Source organism: Anopheles funestus, chromosome 3RL, assembly GCF_943734845.2.
Source record: "Anopheles funestus chromosome 3RL, idAnoFuneDA-416_04, whole genome shotgun sequence".
Lineage (NCBI taxonomy): Eukaryota > Metazoa > Arthropoda > Insecta > Diptera > Culicidae > Anopheles > Anopheles funestus.
Genome location: NC_064599.1, coordinates 30,594,123 through 30,614,588, shown reverse-complemented (window position 1 = coordinate 30,614,588; position 20,466 = coordinate 30,594,123). Strand labels below are relative to the sequence as shown.

General features: G+C 40.7%; 5 protein-coding genes across 10 annotated transcripts; 2 read left to right on the top strand and 3 right to left on the bottom strand.

The window, feature by feature from the left end:
* Positions 1 to 119: 119 nt before the first annotated feature.
* On the top strand, positions 120 to 2,613 carry LOC125767909 (peroxisomal membrane protein PEX14). Of its 2 annotated transcripts, XM_049434876.1 has the most exons (5): positions 121 to 603; positions 695 to 1,030; positions 1,278 to 1,501; positions 1,564 to 1,758; positions 1,829 to 2,613. In XM_049434876.1, exons 1-5 carry the CDS (start codon positions 454 to 456, stop codon positions 1,833 to 1,835), a joined length of 912 nt encoding a protein of 303 aa, XP_049290833.1. In that variant the 5' UTR covers positions 121 to 453; the 3' UTR covers positions 1,836 to 2,613. The 2 variants fall into 2 exon arrangements, with proteins under 2 accessions (XP_049290834.1, XP_049290833.1); XM_049434877.1 differs by lacking the exon at positions 1,829 to 2,613 and having other exon boundaries at positions 120 to 603; positions 1,564 to 1,762.
* Positions 2,614 to 3,432: 819 nt separating this feature from the next.
* Positions 3,433 to 13,759, bottom strand: LOC125767916 (CTD nuclear envelope phosphatase 1 homolog). 5 transcript variants are annotated; one of them, XM_049434883.1, is made up of 6 exons: positions 13,310 to 13,759; positions 11,776 to 12,419; positions 6,824 to 7,081; positions 6,559 to 6,741; positions 6,265 to 6,459; positions 3,433 to 6,180 (listed from the first exon to the last, which is right to left on the bottom strand). In XM_049434883.1, the coding sequence occupies exons 2-5, from the start codon at positions 11,878 to 11,880 to the stop codon at positions 6,268 to 6,270; spliced, it is 738 nt and encodes a 245-aa protein (XP_049290840.1). In that variant the 5' UTR covers positions 11,881 to 12,419; positions 13,310 to 13,759; the 3' UTR covers positions 3,433 to 6,180; positions 6,265 to 6,267. The 5 variants fall into 5 exon arrangements, with proteins under 5 accessions (XP_049290840.1, XP_049290845.1, XP_049290842.1 ...); XM_049434888.1 differs by having other exon boundaries at positions 6,824 to 7,072; XM_049434885.1 differs by lacking the exon at positions 13,310 to 13,759 and adding an exon at positions 12,898 to 13,200.
* A 253-nt stretch (positions 13,760 to 14,012) lies between these two features.
* Positions 14,013 to 15,199, bottom strand: LOC125767913 (charged multivesicular body protein 6-A). The gene is made up of 4 exons (XM_049434881.1): positions 14,957 to 15,199; positions 14,787 to 14,896; positions 14,297 to 14,718; positions 14,013 to 14,232 (listed from the first exon to the last, which is right to left on the bottom strand). Exons 1-4 carry the CDS (start codon positions 15,197 to 15,199, stop codon positions 14,192 to 14,194), a joined length of 816 nt encoding a protein of 271 aa, XP_049290838.1. The 3' UTR covers positions 14,013 to 14,191.
* A 60-nt stretch (positions 15,200 to 15,259) lies between these two features.
* LOC125767883 (esterase B1-like) lies at positions 15,260 to 17,437 on the bottom strand. The gene is made up of 4 exons (XM_049434842.1): positions 17,286 to 17,437; positions 16,798 to 16,935; positions 16,185 to 16,730; positions 15,260 to 16,125 (listed from the first exon to the last, which is right to left on the bottom strand). The coding sequence occupies exons 1-4, from the start codon at positions 17,427 to 17,429 to the stop codon at positions 15,325 to 15,327; spliced, it is 1,629 nt and encodes a 542-aa protein (XP_049290799.1). The 5' UTR covers positions 17,430 to 17,437; the 3' UTR covers positions 15,260 to 15,324.
* A 152-nt stretch (positions 17,438 to 17,589) lies between these two features.
* Positions 17,590 to 20,292, top strand: LOC125767882 (esterase B1-like). Its single transcript, XM_049434841.1, has 8 exons — positions 17,590 to 17,685; positions 17,798 to 18,176; positions 18,266 to 18,403; positions 18,667 to 18,817; positions 18,885 to 19,276; positions 19,342 to 19,686; positions 19,758 to 20,012; positions 20,084 to 20,292. Exons 2-8 carry the CDS (start codon positions 18,033 to 18,035, stop codon positions 20,285 to 20,287), a joined length of 1,629 nt encoding a protein of 542 aa, XP_049290798.1. The 5' UTR covers positions 17,590 to 17,685; positions 17,798 to 18,032; the 3' UTR covers positions 20,288 to 20,292.
* The last annotated feature ends 174 nt before the right edge of the window (positions 20,293 to 20,466 follow it).

Sequence of the window (20,466 nt, the reverse complement as noted above, 5' to 3'; positions counted from 1 at the left end):
TTTCATTTAATTATTGAAGTCCAGTCTATAAACGAGTTGACACGATGCTGTCAGCGAATGATGACAGCAAAAAAGAGGAATGAAAACAAATATTTTTACTACGATTTCTTCTAAGTTCCGTAAATACAAGTCCCGAGTTAGTTAAACCCATTTCAGCACACTGAAATTACTGTGATTTGTTAACAAATCTCATATTTTGTACAGTTATCGAGTGCAAATATGAATGTGCGATGTACGAGTGATTTGTGAAAGCAATTTTTATAGGAAAACATCTGGTGTGTCGCGCTGTTTAGCTGGTTACCCCTTCACTGGACCAGGCAGCTGTCCAATAGCTTTGGTGATAAGCGGTCGCTCGTAATCCTCGTTTACAGCTCGCCGCTGAAACGGTACCATTATCAGTTAGCTTCGGAGCGGTTGACATTAGTCAAGATTAATCTCTCGGTGAAAATCAATATGAGCGAAGGTAGTAACGAAGGCGCGGAATCGCCTCCGACATCTACTGGGGTGCTGTCTGCGACGGCCAGTGTAGCGACATCCGCCGATGGATCTAACTCTGAGACGACCGCTACAGAACCTCCATCGTTACCACCGCGAGAACATTTGGTAGGTGAAGGAATTTTATCATAGAGGACCAAAGGTCGTCGCCCTTACACACGCATTAATTATGTTCCACTTTCTATCTGCATCGTAATAGATCGTTACTGCCATTAAGTTCCTCAACAATCCGAACGTAGTTCGCAGTGCCATAACCAAGAAGCAGGCGTTCCTTCGCTCCAAAGGACTGTCGGAAGATGAGATACAGATTGCATGTGAACGGGCCGGTGTCTTTACGACAACACCCTCCGCCATTCCAACTCAAACCGTCATCAGCATGGGCTTGGAGTCAAGCGGTGGTGGTGGTGGTGGTAACTATGCCAAGCCTGGTTACCAAATTCAGCCGCGGCCGAACTTTCTTACTCGTATGAAGGACATGCTCAGCTCAGTGGCTCTACTGAGCGGATTGATGTATGGCGTTTACATGTTTTATAAGGTATTTAGCAAGCGTGGTCAGTCATTCGGCTGGCGATGACAAAATGGTTTTATTCTGTCGCATAAATACAAGACACACAAATCTCTGGCTTATCTGGTGTTGGTGGTGATGGGCTGTCTATTTTTATTTTAAATTTCTTAAATTTATAGTCTGTTGAACTTTGTATCGCTCGCTATGATAAGCGTAGACTCTGATAGAGGTAAATTTTATTGTCTTTTTGTTTTGTTTCTCTCTCTGTTATGTTTAGAAATTTATTGAACCGCTATTGTTCCGCAGTAAAAAGAAGAAAAGCATCGGCGAACAGTTGACCGAGCTTAATCAGACGATGACGGTAAAGATTGATACTCTGAGCGCCGAGATGAGCAAAATTAAAGAAGAACTGAACCAAGTGAACCAAACGAACACAACCGTTAAGGAGTTGGCCAACTTTAAAGGTGATCTTGATTCAATCAAAGGCTTATTGTTGAACAGGTAGTTAGCGATTTATTTTACATCGGAAGCGGTTTATTTTAATGCTGCATTTCTTATTTCAGAAAACAATTCGCCGCGCCCAACCTTCCCGTAGTTCCACCCTCGATCCCAGCATGGCAGTTGCGCTCTCAACAGCATCAACCGGCTAGCAGTGAGGGGGAGCACGACAAGCACGACGACAACGACACCGGCTCGGGATCTGGTTCAAGCGAAAACGATGTTGTGCTGAAAAACAGCGACAGCAGCTTGGAGATAATGTAATACGATAAGCCAAATATAATGATATGAATTTGTTTGCACATTTACTACTCATTCACTATTTCACAGATCATAAGCTAAACAAAAGTGGACGCGCCGAGAGGGCAACGTACTGTCGAATTGTCGAAAATGGAACGGTGAGAAACCAATCGGAAGTGGGATGAATATGGAAAGGGCGCTTTCAAAAAGGGTCTATATACCACGCAAGCATTTCTTAACGAATATACGAAGCATTAACATTAACAGCAGTGCGTCAGAAACCCGTTTCAGCTGCACTGCATCGGTTCAACAAACGTTTAGTTGCATAATCGATCTCAAATCGTTGCAATAAGTTAAATTGTTCCAAAGCCCATCCGGGACAACTCCAAGTAAATGCTCCAAAGCTACTTTCCACTGTACTCTGTAATAGGTGACGTAAAACAATTTGTTTTTTAGTTTTGTACATTTTTTTACAACACACAAATGGCCGCTTCCAGAGAACGTACCCAACAAGACAAGAAGGATTTAAATATACTAATAACTCCATCAGAACAGATCCACAGTCAGCATAATGTAGATTAATATTCGGGTGAGTGAGCTGTTTTAATTGGTAGTAAGGGTATCTTTTTCATTAAATGGAAAATGAATGGTATTTTGCAAAGCTTTCTTCGGTTTAAGGTGTACAGCTTATTCATCGGGTAGAAAGAAGTAACATTTTCTGTTCATGATAGTGGGATAGTTTCAACGCAAAGAGGGGTTTGAAGTGAGTGGCTATCAAATGACTTAACTTAGTGTTTCAAACGTCTGCCGGGAACTGAGAAGACCGATGATGTACCTAGTAGAAGAATAAACTCAGTCAATCCAGTTAAAAAAAAGTTGTTTGCTTTTTTTATAAACATGTTGAGAAAAAGCAGAGACACAGCCTTGACTGATGGAGGATTAAATGAAAACGCCTCTTGAAAGAAAGCGGAAAACTATGGCAAGATATCAGGCGGCAGTATTTTGACCATTGCCGACACATTAAACATCAACAGATCTGGCCAGCAATAAACAAGGAAAGCTTATGGAGAAGAAGGTAACACCACAAATTCGGAAACATATCAGGTTGATGCGGACTGTATTATATGATATGAATTTAAGTAAAAAGTTTTTCAACGATTTTATGTTAAAATATGTCGCAAAACGGTGGCTAAAGAAATACTTGGATTCAAATATTCTTTGAAAAGAATTCGTTTGCATCGTGAGCATAATGGAAAGTTCCTTATGATTGCGAAAATGCTTCCATCACATGTTATTCCTTATTCCGCAGTGTTTAAGGGTAGATAGATTGAAGATTAATTAAATAAAAAAAATCAAAAGTGTATATACTATAACGCTGTGGAAAATAAAACATCTACGCTGTGGAGTTTTCGGAAGTTTAGATGGACTTGGCAGTGAATACGTCATGAATACTTATTGAGACAACCCCAGACCGAAAAAGGTTATTTAGTCAACTTAAAAGAAGATAATTAATTGGTCGCAAAATAGGAAAAAAAAATAAAGTTGAAAAATTACTCGTACCGTCGTAATGTACCGGGATGCATATTTAGAAGTAATTCTGGGCAGAACATTAGACAAAAATAACACACAGATATCGAAATGAAAATCTTTCTCAAACATTTTAAACCCATGGTAAAAACTCCACTCTACAAACATTCATTTCAGTGTGGTCTATCGTTTTCCTTTTCTTTTACATTTCCTCGTCACAATGGGTGTACATTAACCTTTCTGCTGTGTATGTCTGGCCGTCCATTTAATCTCCTTTGCGTTTGCATTGTTGTCGCCTTTTGCTTGCTCTCTGCTAACTTTATGCTTATAGGGTTACGCATTTTCTCGTTTCCACAATTCAGTTATCATGCTAACAAGTACTATTTACATTTGTTTCTTTCTTCACCCTGTTCTCAAAACACCACCACAGTTGCAAAAGTCGATTCATAAAGTTAAACTTATAATACGGTTCGTTCCTTTTTCTCTGCACATTTGCTTTATCATCAAGCTGTGCCGGTACTTTCCAGTGCAATTCCTTCCACACGCTCCATTTTATGCTGCTGTTTGTTTCTGTTTATGCTGTTGATTTTGTCTTTGTCCTGTTTGTAGTATTCAGCCGCTTATTAATTTGGGCTAGTTTTAGTCCGGTTTTGTTTCCATTTTTTTTTTATTTCTTTATTAACCACTTTTACATCGTACGATGTGTTTGTGTACTTGGTTTCAATTTGAATGTATGTCTCCATGTATGCTTTAAGAACATTCTATTTCAAAATGCCATCGATCCTATTCCCGTGTTCAAGTTTATGTTACACACATTTCCTGACACCGTGAATATAGCTTTATCAAAACCGACTTCTTCCGCATTTCTCTCTGCTGGTGGAGCTGGTGTTAAATTTACACGTGCAAACAGCAGATATTGCAACAATGGAAATGTTCTTTCTCTTCATGTTATGCTCATAATTCCGATGTTTCTATTCTGCGAGTTTCTCTGCACGTTCTCTTTGGATTGCGCATTGAGTTTTTTGTTTTCACTTAAATTGCTTACATTAGACTTATATTTGCAGCATCATCATTACGCAGCATCAGCAACTTACGTCATGATATTGTTATTTTGCTTACTTCATTTGTACCGTGTGTCGTTCACTAACGTAAATAATATTTGCTTTTCTCCCATCTATTCATGTTCTCTTTATGTGGCGGTAAGTAATTGGGCATCGTTTTCCTTTACAAAGTCAATCATTCAGTGTCTTTTATGTAAACGTTTTAGTGCTGTATGTTGTCGTAAGCAAATGAAAAATGTAACAAGTATAAAACATACAAATTTTAACAATAGAAAAAATTAATATTTTTGCATGTTTGTTTTGTTTTTAACTAAACGTACGTTTAGATCAATGTTTAATAGACGATATCTGAACTGATAGAAAGGGTAAATTAGAATCTTTTGTGTTTTATATTGAAGAAAAAAAAGCAAAGAACCATATACAAATGTTTATGAACATAACCGTCTTTGAATGTAATACCGTGCGATTGTAACCTAAATAAATGTGTGGGAAAAGTAACAAAAGCCTGCGTCAACTATTTATCCCATAATATTGCTAAACGTGATTGAGCAAAACGAAACTAACTATACCACGATCCCATCGTAGGGTCCTCTCAGCTTTAGTACAATGCATTGTCCATACCAATGGACCTCCAAGGTGGACCTCGCGCACAAATTGTGCCATCGATATTAGGTTGAATTTCGTTGCGAGTTTCTCTTCGCGCTTGAAATCTTAAAAACTAGTGATGGATACGATTTTTGCTTGTTTGTTACTGTAACGATGTATCTACTGCGAGCAGATACGCTTCATTTTTTTTTGTTTCGTGCCAATGGAGCAAATGTAGATTTGTATATCGCATACAAAATGACATTTGGATATCATTTGTTTAGATATCTGTGGCTTTAAATTAAAGTTGGTTGGTAAAAGCCGTAAAAATTAATGCTAATTTTCGTAGAAAATCAATCATACTTTAGAACGATAGTTCGATGCAACTGTACCCCAATAATACGTATCAATTTGCCATCCCTTTCAAACCGGCACAACACCCCGCCAAACGATTATACCGGGCGTAACGGCAAAACTTCTTTTTACTCACAGCAAAAGCGCAACGTAACGTAATATTTTATTTGATTGTGAACGGAGAGCCTCGTACGTAAGATTATAGAAACGATTGATACAAACTACTATTTTACAATGAAAATGTTTTGCGAAATAATAAACCAAACACGAGCAAACCATAACTATCGCAACCGTTAGAATGCGGTTTCAAGAGACGCAAAAACAAACAAACAAAAACACCTTCAATTGGTTTTGAATGCTTGCGCATCGATGATTATCATAAGTCGACCATCGTTTAGTGTTGTGTGAAGATAAAATAATAACAAGAGATTTGGCGTTCCCACCTTAGCACTCCTTGCGAGGATACATCACCAGTGTGCCATTAACTATGAAGTATGAATCATACATTGCTTCAATATCATACCTGCCTTCACAACTGCTTCAAATAGTAGTAACAGTTCCGATATTTACTTCCTTCTAATTCAGCTTTCGATTTCACCATTCGATGTCAACTATTTCGATTCGCTAACCATAGCACTTGCTTCGTTTACGATGCGAAACGTTTACGTGCTACATTCCACTTGAGCTATTTTAGATGTTACTCCTGACTTTGTTTGCCAGAGCTTTACAGCCAGAGTGATGGTTTCGCCTGCGCTAGCTTTTTTTTTTCTTCTGCAACGATTCACTTCACATCGTTCATAGCAAAATGCACAACAATCCCTTCACTAGAACGTAATCATAATTCTAGAATAAAATAAAAACGTATTTGTAAGATTTTAGAAGTCTCACAGCGCACCATAAAAAATTTATCAAATTCTGCAAAGAAATTGTGAAAGAGAAAGATAAGATCAGTTTAGTGATTCGGACTAATGGACAAAAATAAGAAGTCAGAAAACTCACCTGCTACCACAAACGGTGAAGATGTAGGTTGCGCGACAGCACGGATCTCACATCGTTCGTAAACCGGAGCGCGTCCAGCAGTGGCAACAGTGACAGGAGGCAGATATCCATCGGATCGGAAAACCACGATTTGATCGGTATTGCGTTGTTGGGGAAACATCGGTATGCACCGGGTGAGTTGTCGATGATGAATATCTAGGAACAAAATATATATATATATATATATAGTTGTAGCATAAGTAATGTATCAAGAATAGGGGAGAAAAACTTGAAGCAAATTATATCCAAACATACTCTATTTAGATCGCTGCATATCGCTGAAAGGTCTTTGGTGTACGATCCGAAATCGGGCGTACAGTGTTGTCGGTAGTAGCGTCGTCGCAGGATGTTACGTCCATTGTCTAGCTTATCGGCTACGGCTGCACCGTAGATTTCCATGCTGGCGGTAAACACGACCAAATCGTACCATTGTGAAACCTTCGAAACAGGATAAAACAAAAACAGGATATTAGATTACAAAGTTATGCAGCGTACAGCCAAAAACACAAGCATGGCTTACAATGTCCAAGAAGTAGTCGACGTGGGGCCGCTTGTGGACGAAAAACCGTACCGGATGGCGATCGATCGTCACCTTGACCGTGAAGTCGTGGGGCGTTCCCGGTTTGACCATGTTGCGCGGCATCGCATCGTGGTGCGAGTGTATGAGCGTTTCGTCCAGGTCCAGCACCAACGTCTTCCGCTGGACCATACTCAGCCGGTGTCGGGAGACCGGCGACAGCGGAAACTGTTGATATTTCACGGGTTGATGCTGTACAAACTAAGTCAGTTGAATTATCGTTGAAGAGAAAATCATAAAAGCATATCACTTTGCGGGTGGTGAATTGGCGCAATTGCGGTGTGGGTGTGGGTGTTGGCAAAAAAGGGAACAAAAAAAAATCGATCGAGCATGTGTGTTTGGTTTTCAGTACCATTTAAATTTGATAAATTTTCAATCGAAAACTTATGCTCAAAAGCGGCAATGTTGTTTATTTTGTGGTATCAGCGAAAGAAGAACATTCAAAAGCACGCGCAATAGCATAAAAACGAGCAATGAATAAGAAAGCAAGAAACTAGAGCGAATAGTAATAGGAAGCATTAAATTACGGCACACATACCATGTCGCTTGCATGATAATGTGGCCAGTGGTGCAGTAACAACAGTAGCACGTGTGTCGTTGATGTATCAGAATCACATATGAAGCTTTAAATGGTTTTGAGAACCGTGCAGTAACATGCTTAACTCGCTTAGACGATAAAAATGTACTGCAGAGTGTACATTTACATACAGGTAATTAATGTTTCTATTTTAATGACGGCCCAATTGGGGCAGATGGTGGCGGCATAGGACTTATGTGGCAGGGCCGAGTGTCGAAGCCTATCCTTACCGTTGTAGTACCTCGGCCGTACGCAGGACTAACTTATCCTGCAACCTGGGTCAAATTGTAAATCAAAGGATAGCCAGAAAAGAGATTTCAGTACCCCAAAAGAACATTTTATAGAACCAGACTTTAATAAAGTCTTGAGAGAAAATTAAACAACAACAAAAAGAGTATTTTTGAATGTAAAGATACATTTCTTACATTTTTTCTATTGAATACTAGCTTACCCGGCAAACCTAGCTTTGCCCTTAAACATGCGTTTTGTAATTAAAGCAGACATTTTGAGTGTTCAATCTTGATTCGTGTGGTATTATTGAGTGACGATTAGAGAATATCGTTGATTAATTGAAAATTCTTAAATTATTGGCATTCTTAATCCAAATAATACTACCAATCAAAGCCATTTTTCTTCTTTCTGTAACTCTTCTCCTTCTTTTCTGCTACTTCAGGAGACGTTTCTGGTGTTCCTTGACGGTTGGGATTTAATATCAGGTACTTCCGTGTAAGGCGCCGATTCCACCGAGCCGTAAATCACTAAATAGCACTTTTTTAATTATTCACATACTTGCTTTTTACTTATTTATTACTTATTTAACGCTTTAATGAATAAAATTACACAAATAAATCGTCATGTGTACCTACTTTGATTGAGTTATTCGTTAGAACTTTCTTGTTGCAGTAGTGTTCAACATTATTCGTGTGTGAAAAAATGGCTATGCCTACTTGATAATTCCCGTACGAAAAACAGAAAAGAACTCATAATATTGGCCAGAGGCCACCTAGCGAAACGAAAAGTAGCGGTAAACCTATTCTCATACCTATCGAACTTTCAATGAAAATTTCATACAAATCGGTTCAGCCGTTTAAGAGGAGTTTGCACACTAACACCGCGACACGAGAATTTTATATATATAGATAATTATAAATATTCATCAAATAAACCTTTGTACAATAGCCACTGCGCTAAATGTCTCAAAACATTTCTTTTACTCTACGCTTTTCCTTTCTATTAAAAAAAACAAGAATTGGGATACGTGCAAATTGGTTAAAATTAGATCATATTGGCCCTAACTGAATGAACAGCTTGGAAAGCATACGGTTACGATCAGCTGTTGGCGATCGATCATAATTTCTTGAAGAGATTATATTTTTCTTTGCCTTATGGGATGAAATGAATATTTAAATTTAATTATGATACCTTCGAAGCTACATTAGTGTAAGGAGAATGCTCTGGGAAGTGAAACATAAGAAGTACAACAAATCACACGCTCGTAAAACCCAGAAACCATGAATGAAACGCGTCAAAGCGAACCAATTTAGCCACGAAGCCTTCTTCGACACGAACGATTTGTTTATACATCCGATTTGCAGCACGGTCACAAAAAGGGCGGGACAGTGGAAGCAACTCTAAAGCGAAACATAGAGAAACGCGTCACACTGTGCACGTGCTGCATACAATGCGCGGCCACAGAGAGGGAAAGCGAAAAGGCACGAGTGTTTGTCTGTCTGTTAAATCGCGCGAATCGCGATGTCATTTTTAATAGTCCGATAATCGAAGAACGACTCATTGCACAAACGAACATGCAGGGACCATCCGATCGCGTGGCGGAGAACGCGCTAGTTGTGCAATTGGTGGTAGGTGCGTACTGTGTGACCTGTTCGCACGGAACGGCCACAACATTCGTTCAGCGACCACACCACCAAGCCAGGACGTTGCGACGGATGCAATTAAAGTGCAGATGTATACCCCGGTGGTGGTGCTCGATGGATAAGCGATTGGTTTCAATTCGATTTTACCACTAGCACCGTGGGTAATTGAATTCAAATGCCCGTGTCCGCTCCAGTCTGTGATTGCACGGTTTACTGTTGCCTTTTGATCGGTGGTTTCACCGTGCGGCGGAACAGCGCGATTAACCTTAGTACAGTGGCCGTATAACTAACTGACGTGGATGATTTACAGAGAAAAAATAAAATAAAAATTTATATATCTGAACAAATAGTGTTAAACAAAATTCAACATTAGTTACAACAGATAATAATTAATCACACTTTAAAAAAAATATTGAGGCTTTTTAAAATACTAGAGGAATGATGAAAAACTAAGTGAAATTTAAAAAAGGAAAATTTAATGAAACATTCGAATCCCGATGTATTTTCCCCGTCAACCAATTGACAGAGTGAAACGAAGTCAAATTCTCATTTTCCCATTAACGGCCGTATCTCGCTGGAGCTCATTCCCAACAAGCACAACCGGAAATGCAAACTACAGTTCAAATGCAGTCTCATTCGGTGTTTTCAGTTAGATTGCGAAGCTAATCGTGCCAACAGCGAATGCTCGAGCCAATGATCACTCCAACACACAGGTGGTGCATTAAAATTACGCGGGAAACGCAATTTGGTCGATTGCAAACAAAATCTGCACCAATCGGTTTTGTATGTTTAAACACGAAACAATAAAGAGCAGACAATATCTGTGCCAGATATGCGATTTAACCACATGGAGGATGTCAATCATGCCAAGCAACGCGGTGAAAACCATCGTGCCGTGTTTGTTGATACGATTTTGGAACCAACTTTGAATGTGGATTTTAATTTATCATTTATCAAATTAACGTGTGCTCAAATAGGTCGGTAGTTGTATTGGTTCATCGACGTGTCGCCTGGTGTTTGAAGCGAAGTTATCAGACCTAGTGGCAGTTTGTGACCTCGTGGGTCATACATTAGTCAGCAGCATGACGGTGGTAATTTTGTGTGTATCGTCATGCACCTATATTTGCGACAATCAATGCGAAAGGGTTTCGCGGCACGGGGGAGAAGGTTGACGATCAGGTGTATCGCGATGCTTGTTAAAAGATAAGAATATTTTTAATTATATTTTCTCACACACAGTTGGGTGTTTTTAGCTTTGGGGATGAATAAAATAGAACTGATGAAAACCTATTTTCGTTTTCTTTAATAAACATAGAATAAATCATGTAATAATTGATACATCTGAAGCTATGAATCAAGTCTGTACAGTTAATGATCAAGAATTTCCTATTTGTATTTGATAGAAAGAACCGGGCCGGGAGTAAGAGAAATAAATCAAATTAATATTAAAAGAATACGTGTTTCATAATACGAAATTAGACTACGACAAGGACATTTATGTTTGCCGATTAATGTCAGTGAGTCAGGGTTTCGATTCTTGTCTTCTCTTCTTGCTACAATCAATTCTAATTCGTTTTTTTTTAATTAATATTTATAATCAAAGGTTGCCGTCAATACTCAACGCTAACGCTCTGCTCAAATCGTCGCAAAACCTTGTAAAAAAAGCAAAATTTAAACATACTAAGATGATGCGAAAATATGAACCGATATTTCTCGATACATCAGAACGATCTTTAGAACGAGCGGAGTGTAGCTTTGAAAGACAAGCACATGTATACGATGTACTTTTCATTCAACCAAAAGGCCATGTTTCGACATGCTTGTTTCGAGATCACCGTTTTTTTTTCTTCAGGCGAGAATCCACAATAGCAGATATTTGTGGCGGTTTTGCCTTCTGTTTCCTTCGGTGCTAAAATTATGTATCTCGTGCGGTTCGTTTCTGTCAACGCTACAGTAAATGGATAGATCACACAACACACATCTTGCCTGTCGCCTTTCAGTTAGTTACCCTTCTTCATTCTCATCTGGATATGGCAATGCAAATAAATTAATATTTATAACCCGAACTGACGCTGAATGTTGCTTTGCCATCGGTTCGGTTCTAAGCGTGTTAAGCCGAGTGTAAGGCACTAGTTTAGTTTTGGAAGTGCAAGTAAATAGCAATAAAAAAGAGCACATATGCTAATGCTTAAACTAAAATAAATTAAAGCCCACATTAAGCTAGCGAATTGTTACCAAATTTTGCCAATCACCTTGCACCAAAAGAATGATCTTTTCGTAAGCAAAGGTACGTTTGCTTGTCTGTAATTTTGTGTTGCTTACTAATGATACCCGTGGTCTGTAGGATATTACTTTTCGCAAATAAAAACTTTGGTGGAGTGTGCAGTGTTTAGGTGGTAAAAGAAAATTGAAGGAAGAAAATGTTTTTCCCCATGGAAACTTACCGCCCGAACCTGCCGCTTGAACATGTAGCAGATACACGTCCATACCTTCGACGCCAGTACGAGAAACGCGCGAAAGTTCATTTGAAACTGTGACAACATTGGCATTCTCAGAACCACCGAGGGTCAGCGCATAAAGAGAGTTGGTAGCGTCCCTCTTTGCTGCCAACAATAATGGTGCGGCCGATGCTGCTGTCACTGCCCGGTGGAGTGGGAGTGCGTTTCCGATCCACGTGTTTGCTGGCTGTAATACCGCGCGCATTCGTTTTTGGTGGAAGATTGGGAAGACAATTGGTTTTTGTTCGGAATACTGTTCCCGTTCGTTTCGGCTTTTGCGTACTCCCTTTAATTTGGTTTGTGGATACACGATGATACAAAACTCCGTACCGGTGATGTGTCCTGCCAACCAGCAACCGGCTTCTAGGTGGCAAACACAAACTAGCGCGCACACACACACGCACACATACAGAGAAAAGCGCGCGCACGCTGTAGACACGTTCACTGTTCTCGTTGTATTCAGTCCTTTGCTAATTATTTGCGTTCTTTCCTTCGCACATGTTTGAGACCATTTGAAATAGTTCACCGTCACGCACAATCCATCACATCAACGCAAACATATTTTGCGGGAGCGGTATCCGTTTCGGTGTCTGTGAGAAAGAGAATAAATGAGAAAATCATTAGTAAAAGGAAAAGATCGAAGTAGGGGCTGAGGTTAACAATACAATATCCTATTTTTTCACAACAAGACACAAATGCGTAAATGAGTTGCTATTCTATTGCGCTAGTAAATATGCTGATAGCACGTACAAATCATTTACGCTCACAGATTCTCTCCCAGGATTGCTGTAATGGGGAAAGTAAACACTCCCAAACAGGATGCGCTGGTCTACTGTGCGATTTTTTTAAATTTGCAGAAAACAAAGCTCTGATGCTACACCTGCGCTTACTATTGTGCTATATTCTATGTTTTTTTGCTTTACACAACGTACACAGTGCACGTAAATTCGTGTGCAACCAATCTTCATCTGACAGCAGACTGAAAAGTTATTTCCTTTTGCTCCTTTCGTTCCTTTTTGCACAAACACACACGTACAAGTGACGTTCACGCACTTGCAGCATACTCACACTACGTTGCGGACAAACAAGTACACATCACATCAAAAAGCGAAATAAGCAAGAAAAACCGGGACAGGAGCGCGCAGATTCCACATCCGTTGTAGACGCAACGGGAACAGAGAAAATTGAAGTGAGAAGGGGACACGTGGAGGCAGGATAGAAAATAATTTCTTCTTCCTCTTGGCACACTTGCCCAACGGGTTCCTGCATCTCCTTCGTAGGTTTTCCTCCGGAATCGCGCGATGCTTTTTCGGAACCAAATTATCACAAATTTAGACATCCATCCCGTGCCAAATATGTGGAAGATAACTGATAACCTGTGTAAGCGTGTTAGCTCGGATTTTACCTGCTTGAATGAGCGTGATGGATAACAGGCCAAAAAGGGATGGAAAACCTATCTTTTCTGGTCTAAGATTTGTACCTTGAGATGTGGTATATCTTCTTAACCGGGCTGGAAGTTTCTTTAAATCGATTGCACACACGCACTAGGCTAGAGGCGGGAGTACTTTACATTACTTTGGCAACGGAGAAAACTCATATACACACACACACGCCGATGGGGACCGGGGACACACGTATGGACTGGCCTGCACGCCGCCGCACTTTTTGATCTTGCACGAATAGGACAATTTTGCCTATTTTTGTGGTTTCACGAATTTTCACACACCATTGGTTTAACTCACCGCTTGCACACTCTCCGCATGAGCAGCACGGACCCACAAGTGAAGACAACTTTGGCGAGCAAATTGCTCCACAACTCGATTTGTTTGCTACTTTTCTTGATTTTTCAATTATTGGATTAGAGAAGAAAATATACCGCTCCGTCGAGGCGCCGCGATGAAAGCAACTCTGCTTCTTCTTCTTCCGCGTTTCACGTAGCAAAAATGAAATGTCAAAAATGCGTGTGCGAGCGAGAGGCGTAAGGGAAATGTCAAATATTTTGAAGTGAAATATCATGCTGCTATCCAATATCCGTTTGATATATATTTTTCTTGCGTTTGCGATTTGTTCTGCAATCGTTATCATAAGCACAACAGCAAGGATATAATTTCAGAAGAGAATAACACATATAAAAGTACAATACAAAACGATGCGCGTAGTATACATTTGATCAAGAAAAACCCTTTTGCATGGATAGATAAACTTTATTTACACAACTGATTTTTTTAACCAGTGAAAAAACTTTAAACACTTACAAAGGCATATGTATATAAAGCATACAATAATCGTTGCAATACGCAAACCGATGGCAAATATTTCCGGATCAACAAAAAGCAGAAGTCCGGGTAGTGCTAACTACACATTAAGCCTGCAAGGCAACCTTTTTGCTCGATCCGGATGTATCTACGAAAAGACAACGGATCCAATTAGGATTGATTGTAGAATGTATCGCTGATATAGAACTTACCTTTCTCCTTGCGCTTGCGTTCCTTGACGAGTTCGTCGTCCGGTACGTCGGGCAACTGATCGGAAATATCTTCTGTTTCCACTGCCTTCGGCTCATCAGCTGCAATCAGATTTTCCAGCTCGGCTAACACTTCATCCTCGTCTTCTTCGGTCAGTACACCGTTCAGCAGTGCATCTATCTCTTGTTGCTTTTCAATGCTCTCACGCGTTTCGTCCAGTATTTGCTCAACCTCGTCGATTGATAGGATCTCGTTGACTTTTTTGAGTGCCTCATTGCCCACCTTAAGCCCGCTAACCACCTGTGCTTCAACCTGGGCAAACTCGATGTCTGAGGCTAGTTTTTCCAGCGTTTCGAGCTGAGCATCAGTATTACTTAACAACTTCTCTTGATATTTCTTTTTCCGAAGCAAGGTTTTGGCACGTCTACGGAATGGTAGTAAAAGAAGGAAAAGTTATCGTTCAGATGTAACATATGACAATCCTATACATACTCTTTGCGCCCGTTGGCTAAACATTTCTTCGCCAACTCTCGATCCTTTTCCAGCGATAGTTCTATGCGTTTTTGGTATTGTTTTAGTTTGTCACGTTGTTGTTTTAGTTGCTGAAAAGATGGGAAGAGCATTAAGATCATCAGCACAGCTTGATCACGAAAATGGCTTACTAGAACTGCTTTGTCCTGTTCTGTAACCCGACTGACGGGTTTCGTTTTAGGTTTTCCGAAAATGTTTCCCATGGCGCATGAAACACAAGCTATAGATGAGTGGGCTAAGAACCTTAATTGAATTATCAAATGCGTTTGGAAAAAGAGCAAAATCACAAAAAGTATGTTTCCATTCGGATAATGCCCAATGTATGTTCGCAATGAGTCAGTGTTGTTTTGATTTGGCCTGGTTTGTTGTGACATTTCCACAGTCAGCTGTTGACAGGTATCAAGATGCTCATATACTAGGTACAATTGTCGTACTCACGGTTCATAGGTATTCAATTTATTGTTTCGGTTCAACATTTTGTGGAATAATATCGTATTGGCTAGTACAGAGCGTCGTTCACGTAAAATGAATCCCACACTTTCAGACGATTGGATTCTGGCAATTCCACGACCTCTGCTCCTTCGTTGGAGATGTTCAAACAGTTGTAAGGTGGAGCTGTTTTTGGAACTGAGGTCCACGAGAGGTTGGCAGTTCTTGGACCATTCGGATCGCCATTGGTAGCAAAGTTGGTGAAAATGTCCACCATGTACTGTATAGAACGGTACTCAAACGTGTTCGCTTCTAAAGGTTTTGCGAAAATGTTTGAAAACAGGTAAGAAATCTCATCTGCGTGAGAAGTGCCACGTGCATTAGGGTCAACCATATGAATGCGATAGTGATTAAAGAACGTCGAATCAACGCAGAAGCGATAAACGAAGGTTTTAGCGTTGTGAGCGTAGTTGGCACGGGCCAGTATGGTTCGATGCAAATCGTGCCAAAAGATACGATCCGAAGCCATATTCACGAATCCATCCAGATTGTCTACCGATGGAACGGAATCGGGATAATACAATTGTTTCAACTGCTCTGCAAATGCCATCCGCTCCTGGAGGGAAAGTTTCAGATGGAAAGGCACATTCCCGAGGAACAGTCTAGGGTCCTGCAGCATAGCAGGAAGTTTTGGCTTTACTTTCGGCAACAGAATCAAGCCTTCCTCGGAAGTACCGCCAATCATTACGTCAATCGTATTGCCCCACGCGGTACGGGACATCTCAAACGGTGATTTAGGGATGAAACAAACATCGGTTTCGTAAGGCTCAATCGTAGGTGCGAAAGGAGTAAGTAGACCTTCTTGAATTTCCTGTAATGAAAAAAAATTGCGTTAGTTTGCAAATAAGTTCTCCTAGGAAGATAGAATACCTGAGGTCCAAACAATGTTTCCTGATGCTCCACAATGCTTTCCGGCGATGCTTGTCGCAAAAACTGGACTGCCGATTCTTCGTCCCCTTCTTCACCCTCCCAACCGATAGCTTTCGCGAGTTTTTCTGGCCAGCTACGTTGTGGTGTAAGTGACCAGCTGCACATCGTGCTGCCCGACATGATGATGGCACGTTGGAATAGATTTTTCGAAACTTCCGAAATTGTATGATACTGTACCGAGGCTCCACCAGCACTGTGTCCGAATAGAGTGACAGCATTTGGATCGCCTCCAAAGTGGGCAATATTGTCCCGCACCCATGTAAGTGCGAGCCGTTGGTCCTTTAAACCGGCATTGCCTGGGACAGCTGCGGCAGGTGAATGGCAGCAAAGGAAACCGAGAGCTCCGACGCGATAGTTGAGCGTGACTAGCACGATGTCCTTTTCGATGAGATAATCCGGACCGTAGAGTTCGGTTCCACTAGTTCCTTCGACGAATCCGCCGCCATAAATGTACACCATAACGGGCAGGGGTTTGGATGGTTTAATCTACAAACAAGTAAAAATACCACTCCATGTTATCGCTTACCGAATAATCTAGAAGAGCAATACTAACCGTTTTGGTGAAAATGTTTAACTTCAGACTGTCCTCACTGCCGACAATTTTATTTACACGGCGATCAAAATGATAGCATGGATCAGATTGCTGCGTACAATCTAACAATTTGGTCCAATTTTCAGGAGGACAAGGATCCTGTTGAAGGGAGAAAGATAAGATGATATAAAAAAGGCTTTTAATAACTTTCTTTTTGTTAGAGCAAAATTATTCACAAAAAACCTATTACACATTAGACCAATTCGTTTGGGAACCACTGACTTTGATTGTGGTGTGACATCATGGATGATATGCGCAAAACATGGTCAAACGCTTGTTCAATTGCTTAACAAATAAACTCAACAGCTAAACTGAATCTCAGTAAGCACCGGATGCTATCGTGCATCGATGTAATCCGATTGTTATGGGAAAAAATCTCACTTGGGGTGATAAAGTTTCTCCTCGAGATTAAATTCTCACTTTTGCCCTTTCAGATTCACTTTTCTCACCTGAAATCGTAGCTCTCCGACCGGCGGTTTGGCGTACGGTATGCCTTGAAAACTAACGTATCCGTTACCGTAGAGCGCGGTCCGTGATGTTCCCTGGACCGGCCCATATCCAGTGTTTACAATGAGGTCTTCGCTGTTGACCATCTTTTTGCAGTGTAGAGTATGAACTGGAAAGCTTAAAATTTGGAGTGCCACACCAGGCGCACAAAGTACTCTGACTGCTACGAAAATGAACAACTCGCGAAAGCAACCAAACGTCTTGAAAAGCTGTTGATGCACCGTGAGTAGGCCGCGGTTTTGATGAAACTGCTTAGATAGGGAGAGCGATCGTCGTCTTTTATTAATGTCGCGGTTTGCTGCGCACGCAACGCTGATTGCGTGGATTGCAGTGGTTCTTACGGTACGTTAGGTGTTGGTAATTATTATAATATTTTAAATTTAAAATCGTTTTGTTTGAGCAAATCCCCAATTTGCAAGCGTTCATTTATCGTTTTTTTAATTCTACCTTCCAGACATATCTTTGAACGGTCGACCTTTGTAAATTGACCCACGACTATCAATTAGCAGCCACGATAAAACTTAATAATAGGCTGGGAAGCTAAACAATTTCCACTCTTACTGATAGAATGTGCATTGCTATCAGTGTACGTAGATTACAATTAGCGAGCAGTATGCCTTCCACGAGCTTGATTAGGTTCAGAAGTGTTTCAAACGTGATCTGGATCAGTTGTTTGGTGAAGTATTAAAATGAACCAACCCGACCATCCCATCGTGACCACGCGTTATGGACCAGTGCGGGGCGTAAGAAAAGCCGCCGGAACCGGTGTAGAGTATCTCAACTTTCAAAAGATACCCTACTGTAAACCACCGGTTGGTGAGCGACGATTCAAGGTAGAAAGATAGCACATGGGAGAAATCTCCAGAAATCGGGTAATTAATTGTTTTGGTTGATCCATTGGTTTATTACATCATCATAAAAGGATCTGGAGGTGCCGGAACCATGGACCGAACCGCTGGACTGTACGCAGCAAGGTCCGAGTGGCTATCAGTTCAACAAGCTGTTGAACAAGATCGTTGGCAGTGAGGATCATCTGTACATTAATGTGTTCACAAAGGAGGTAATTCTAATTTTTCTAAGGGTGTACAAGAGTTCCCAATGCTACCATATGCACGCTTTATGTCAAATCATGCTGCCAAGATAACAATTATTGTGTTCTCATGCTTCTTTGGCATTATCATTTCATGTTTTCTTATCTTGCTTTTTTGGTTTGCATCTGATGTTTGGCTTGTACTTGTTTGGTAGACGATACTTTTACCATCTTGTTTGTTCGTTTGCTAATTTGTACATAACTCAACAAGATACATGCTCTTTCCTTTTTAGCTAAAACCGGAGAAATTACGTCCGGTGATGTTATGGATACACGGTGGAGCATTTATGCGTGGCTCTAGTGGAACGGAAATGTACGGCCCAGATTATCTTATTCAAAAGGATATCGTTTTGGTAACGTTCAACTATCGCATTGGAGCATTCGGTAGGTACTCTACACTTTATTTACCATGTAAAACTATTGCATTAACCACGGTACATATTTCTCGTAGGATTTCTGTCACTCGATTCAAAAGAGTTGGCAATACCTGGCAATGGTGGTTTGAAGGATCAAAATTTGGCCCTTCGCTGGGTGCGCGACAATATCGCCCACTTTGGTGGCGATCCGGATAATGTTACACTGTTCGGAGAAAGTGCTGGAGGTTGTTCCGTTCATTATCACATGGTATCGGAACAATCGAGAGGATTGTTCCGTCGGGCGATCGTGATGTCGGGATGTACGCTTAACAATTGGTCCACGGTGCCTAGGCGTGGTATGGCCGAACGACTAGCCAAAGCGCTCGGTTGGAATGGAAATGGGGGCGAAGCGGAAGCTTTCAAAGTACTAATGAAAGCATCCGCTGAGGATATTTGTAAGCACCAGGATTTACTGTTAACTCCAAACGTATGTATACGAATTGGTTAGCACAGTAAGAACACACACTTAATCGTATATCTTGTTCTCTGTAGGAGCTAGAAAATCGTATACTGTTTGCTTTCGGTCCGGTAGTAGAACCTTACCTAACGGAAAACACCTTCATTCCGAAGAAGCCACTGGAAATGTGTCGCGAGGCGTGGAGTAAAGATATCGATATACTGATTGGTGGTAACTCCGAGGAGGGATTGTTTTGTTTGAGCGTTATCAAAGAAGATCCCTCCATAATGGATAATCTGAAGAATTTCGAGTACTTGGTGCCGATGGAACTAGAGCTAGTACGAAGCTCGCAACTGTGTCGTGCACATGGTTTAAGGCTGAAAAAGTTCTATTATGGTGAAACGAAACCATCGTTTGAAAATCGGGAAGGCTATTTAACGGTAGGAAGAAATCGGCCGTTCCTTGTGTACTTCTGACTCATCTATTCATTTTCTTTCTCGGCTCATCGTAGCTAATGACCGACAAGTTGTTTTGGCATGGCATTCATCGCACTATCAATTCGAGGATTAGTTCGCAAAAGGTGGCAAAAACGTTTGTCTACCGATTTGCGGTAGATTCTGAGACGTACAATCACTATCGGATTTACTTCTGTGATCGGAATGTACGTGGTACGGCTCATGCCGATGATCTTTCGTATCTGTTTAAAAACTTGTTCAGTCCGGTGCCAGAAAAGGATACCCTGGAGTATAGGACGATGGAAAGCATGGTAAGTAGGTTTTGGGGGGAGGATAGTATTTAGCAGTTATATCGCATATATTTCTATTGTACATTTTATAGGTCGAGTTGTTTACTAACTTTGCCATAAGGGGCACTCCAAATGGTGGAATTGTGGGAGATGTTTGGGAACCAGTTGGGGCCGAAGTGGATGTGGATTATAAATGTTTGAACATTAATAACGCTGGACTGAGCTTTGTTGACCTGCCTGAAATGAGACGCATGAAGCTGTGGGACTCTATCTACAACAAGGAACAGTTGTACTAACAGTTGCTTGAGTTGTGAAGTTTAGTGAATGTGTATTAGTGGAATACAAACTTTTTTCCATGTTTATGAAAAAAAAAAATTTATTTTGTTTGCTTCACTAGATATCAGTTTACAGTTAGTGTAAAAGATAAATGCTTCTACCTAAAAGGATTACTATATAAAGTTCCAAGAACAGGACC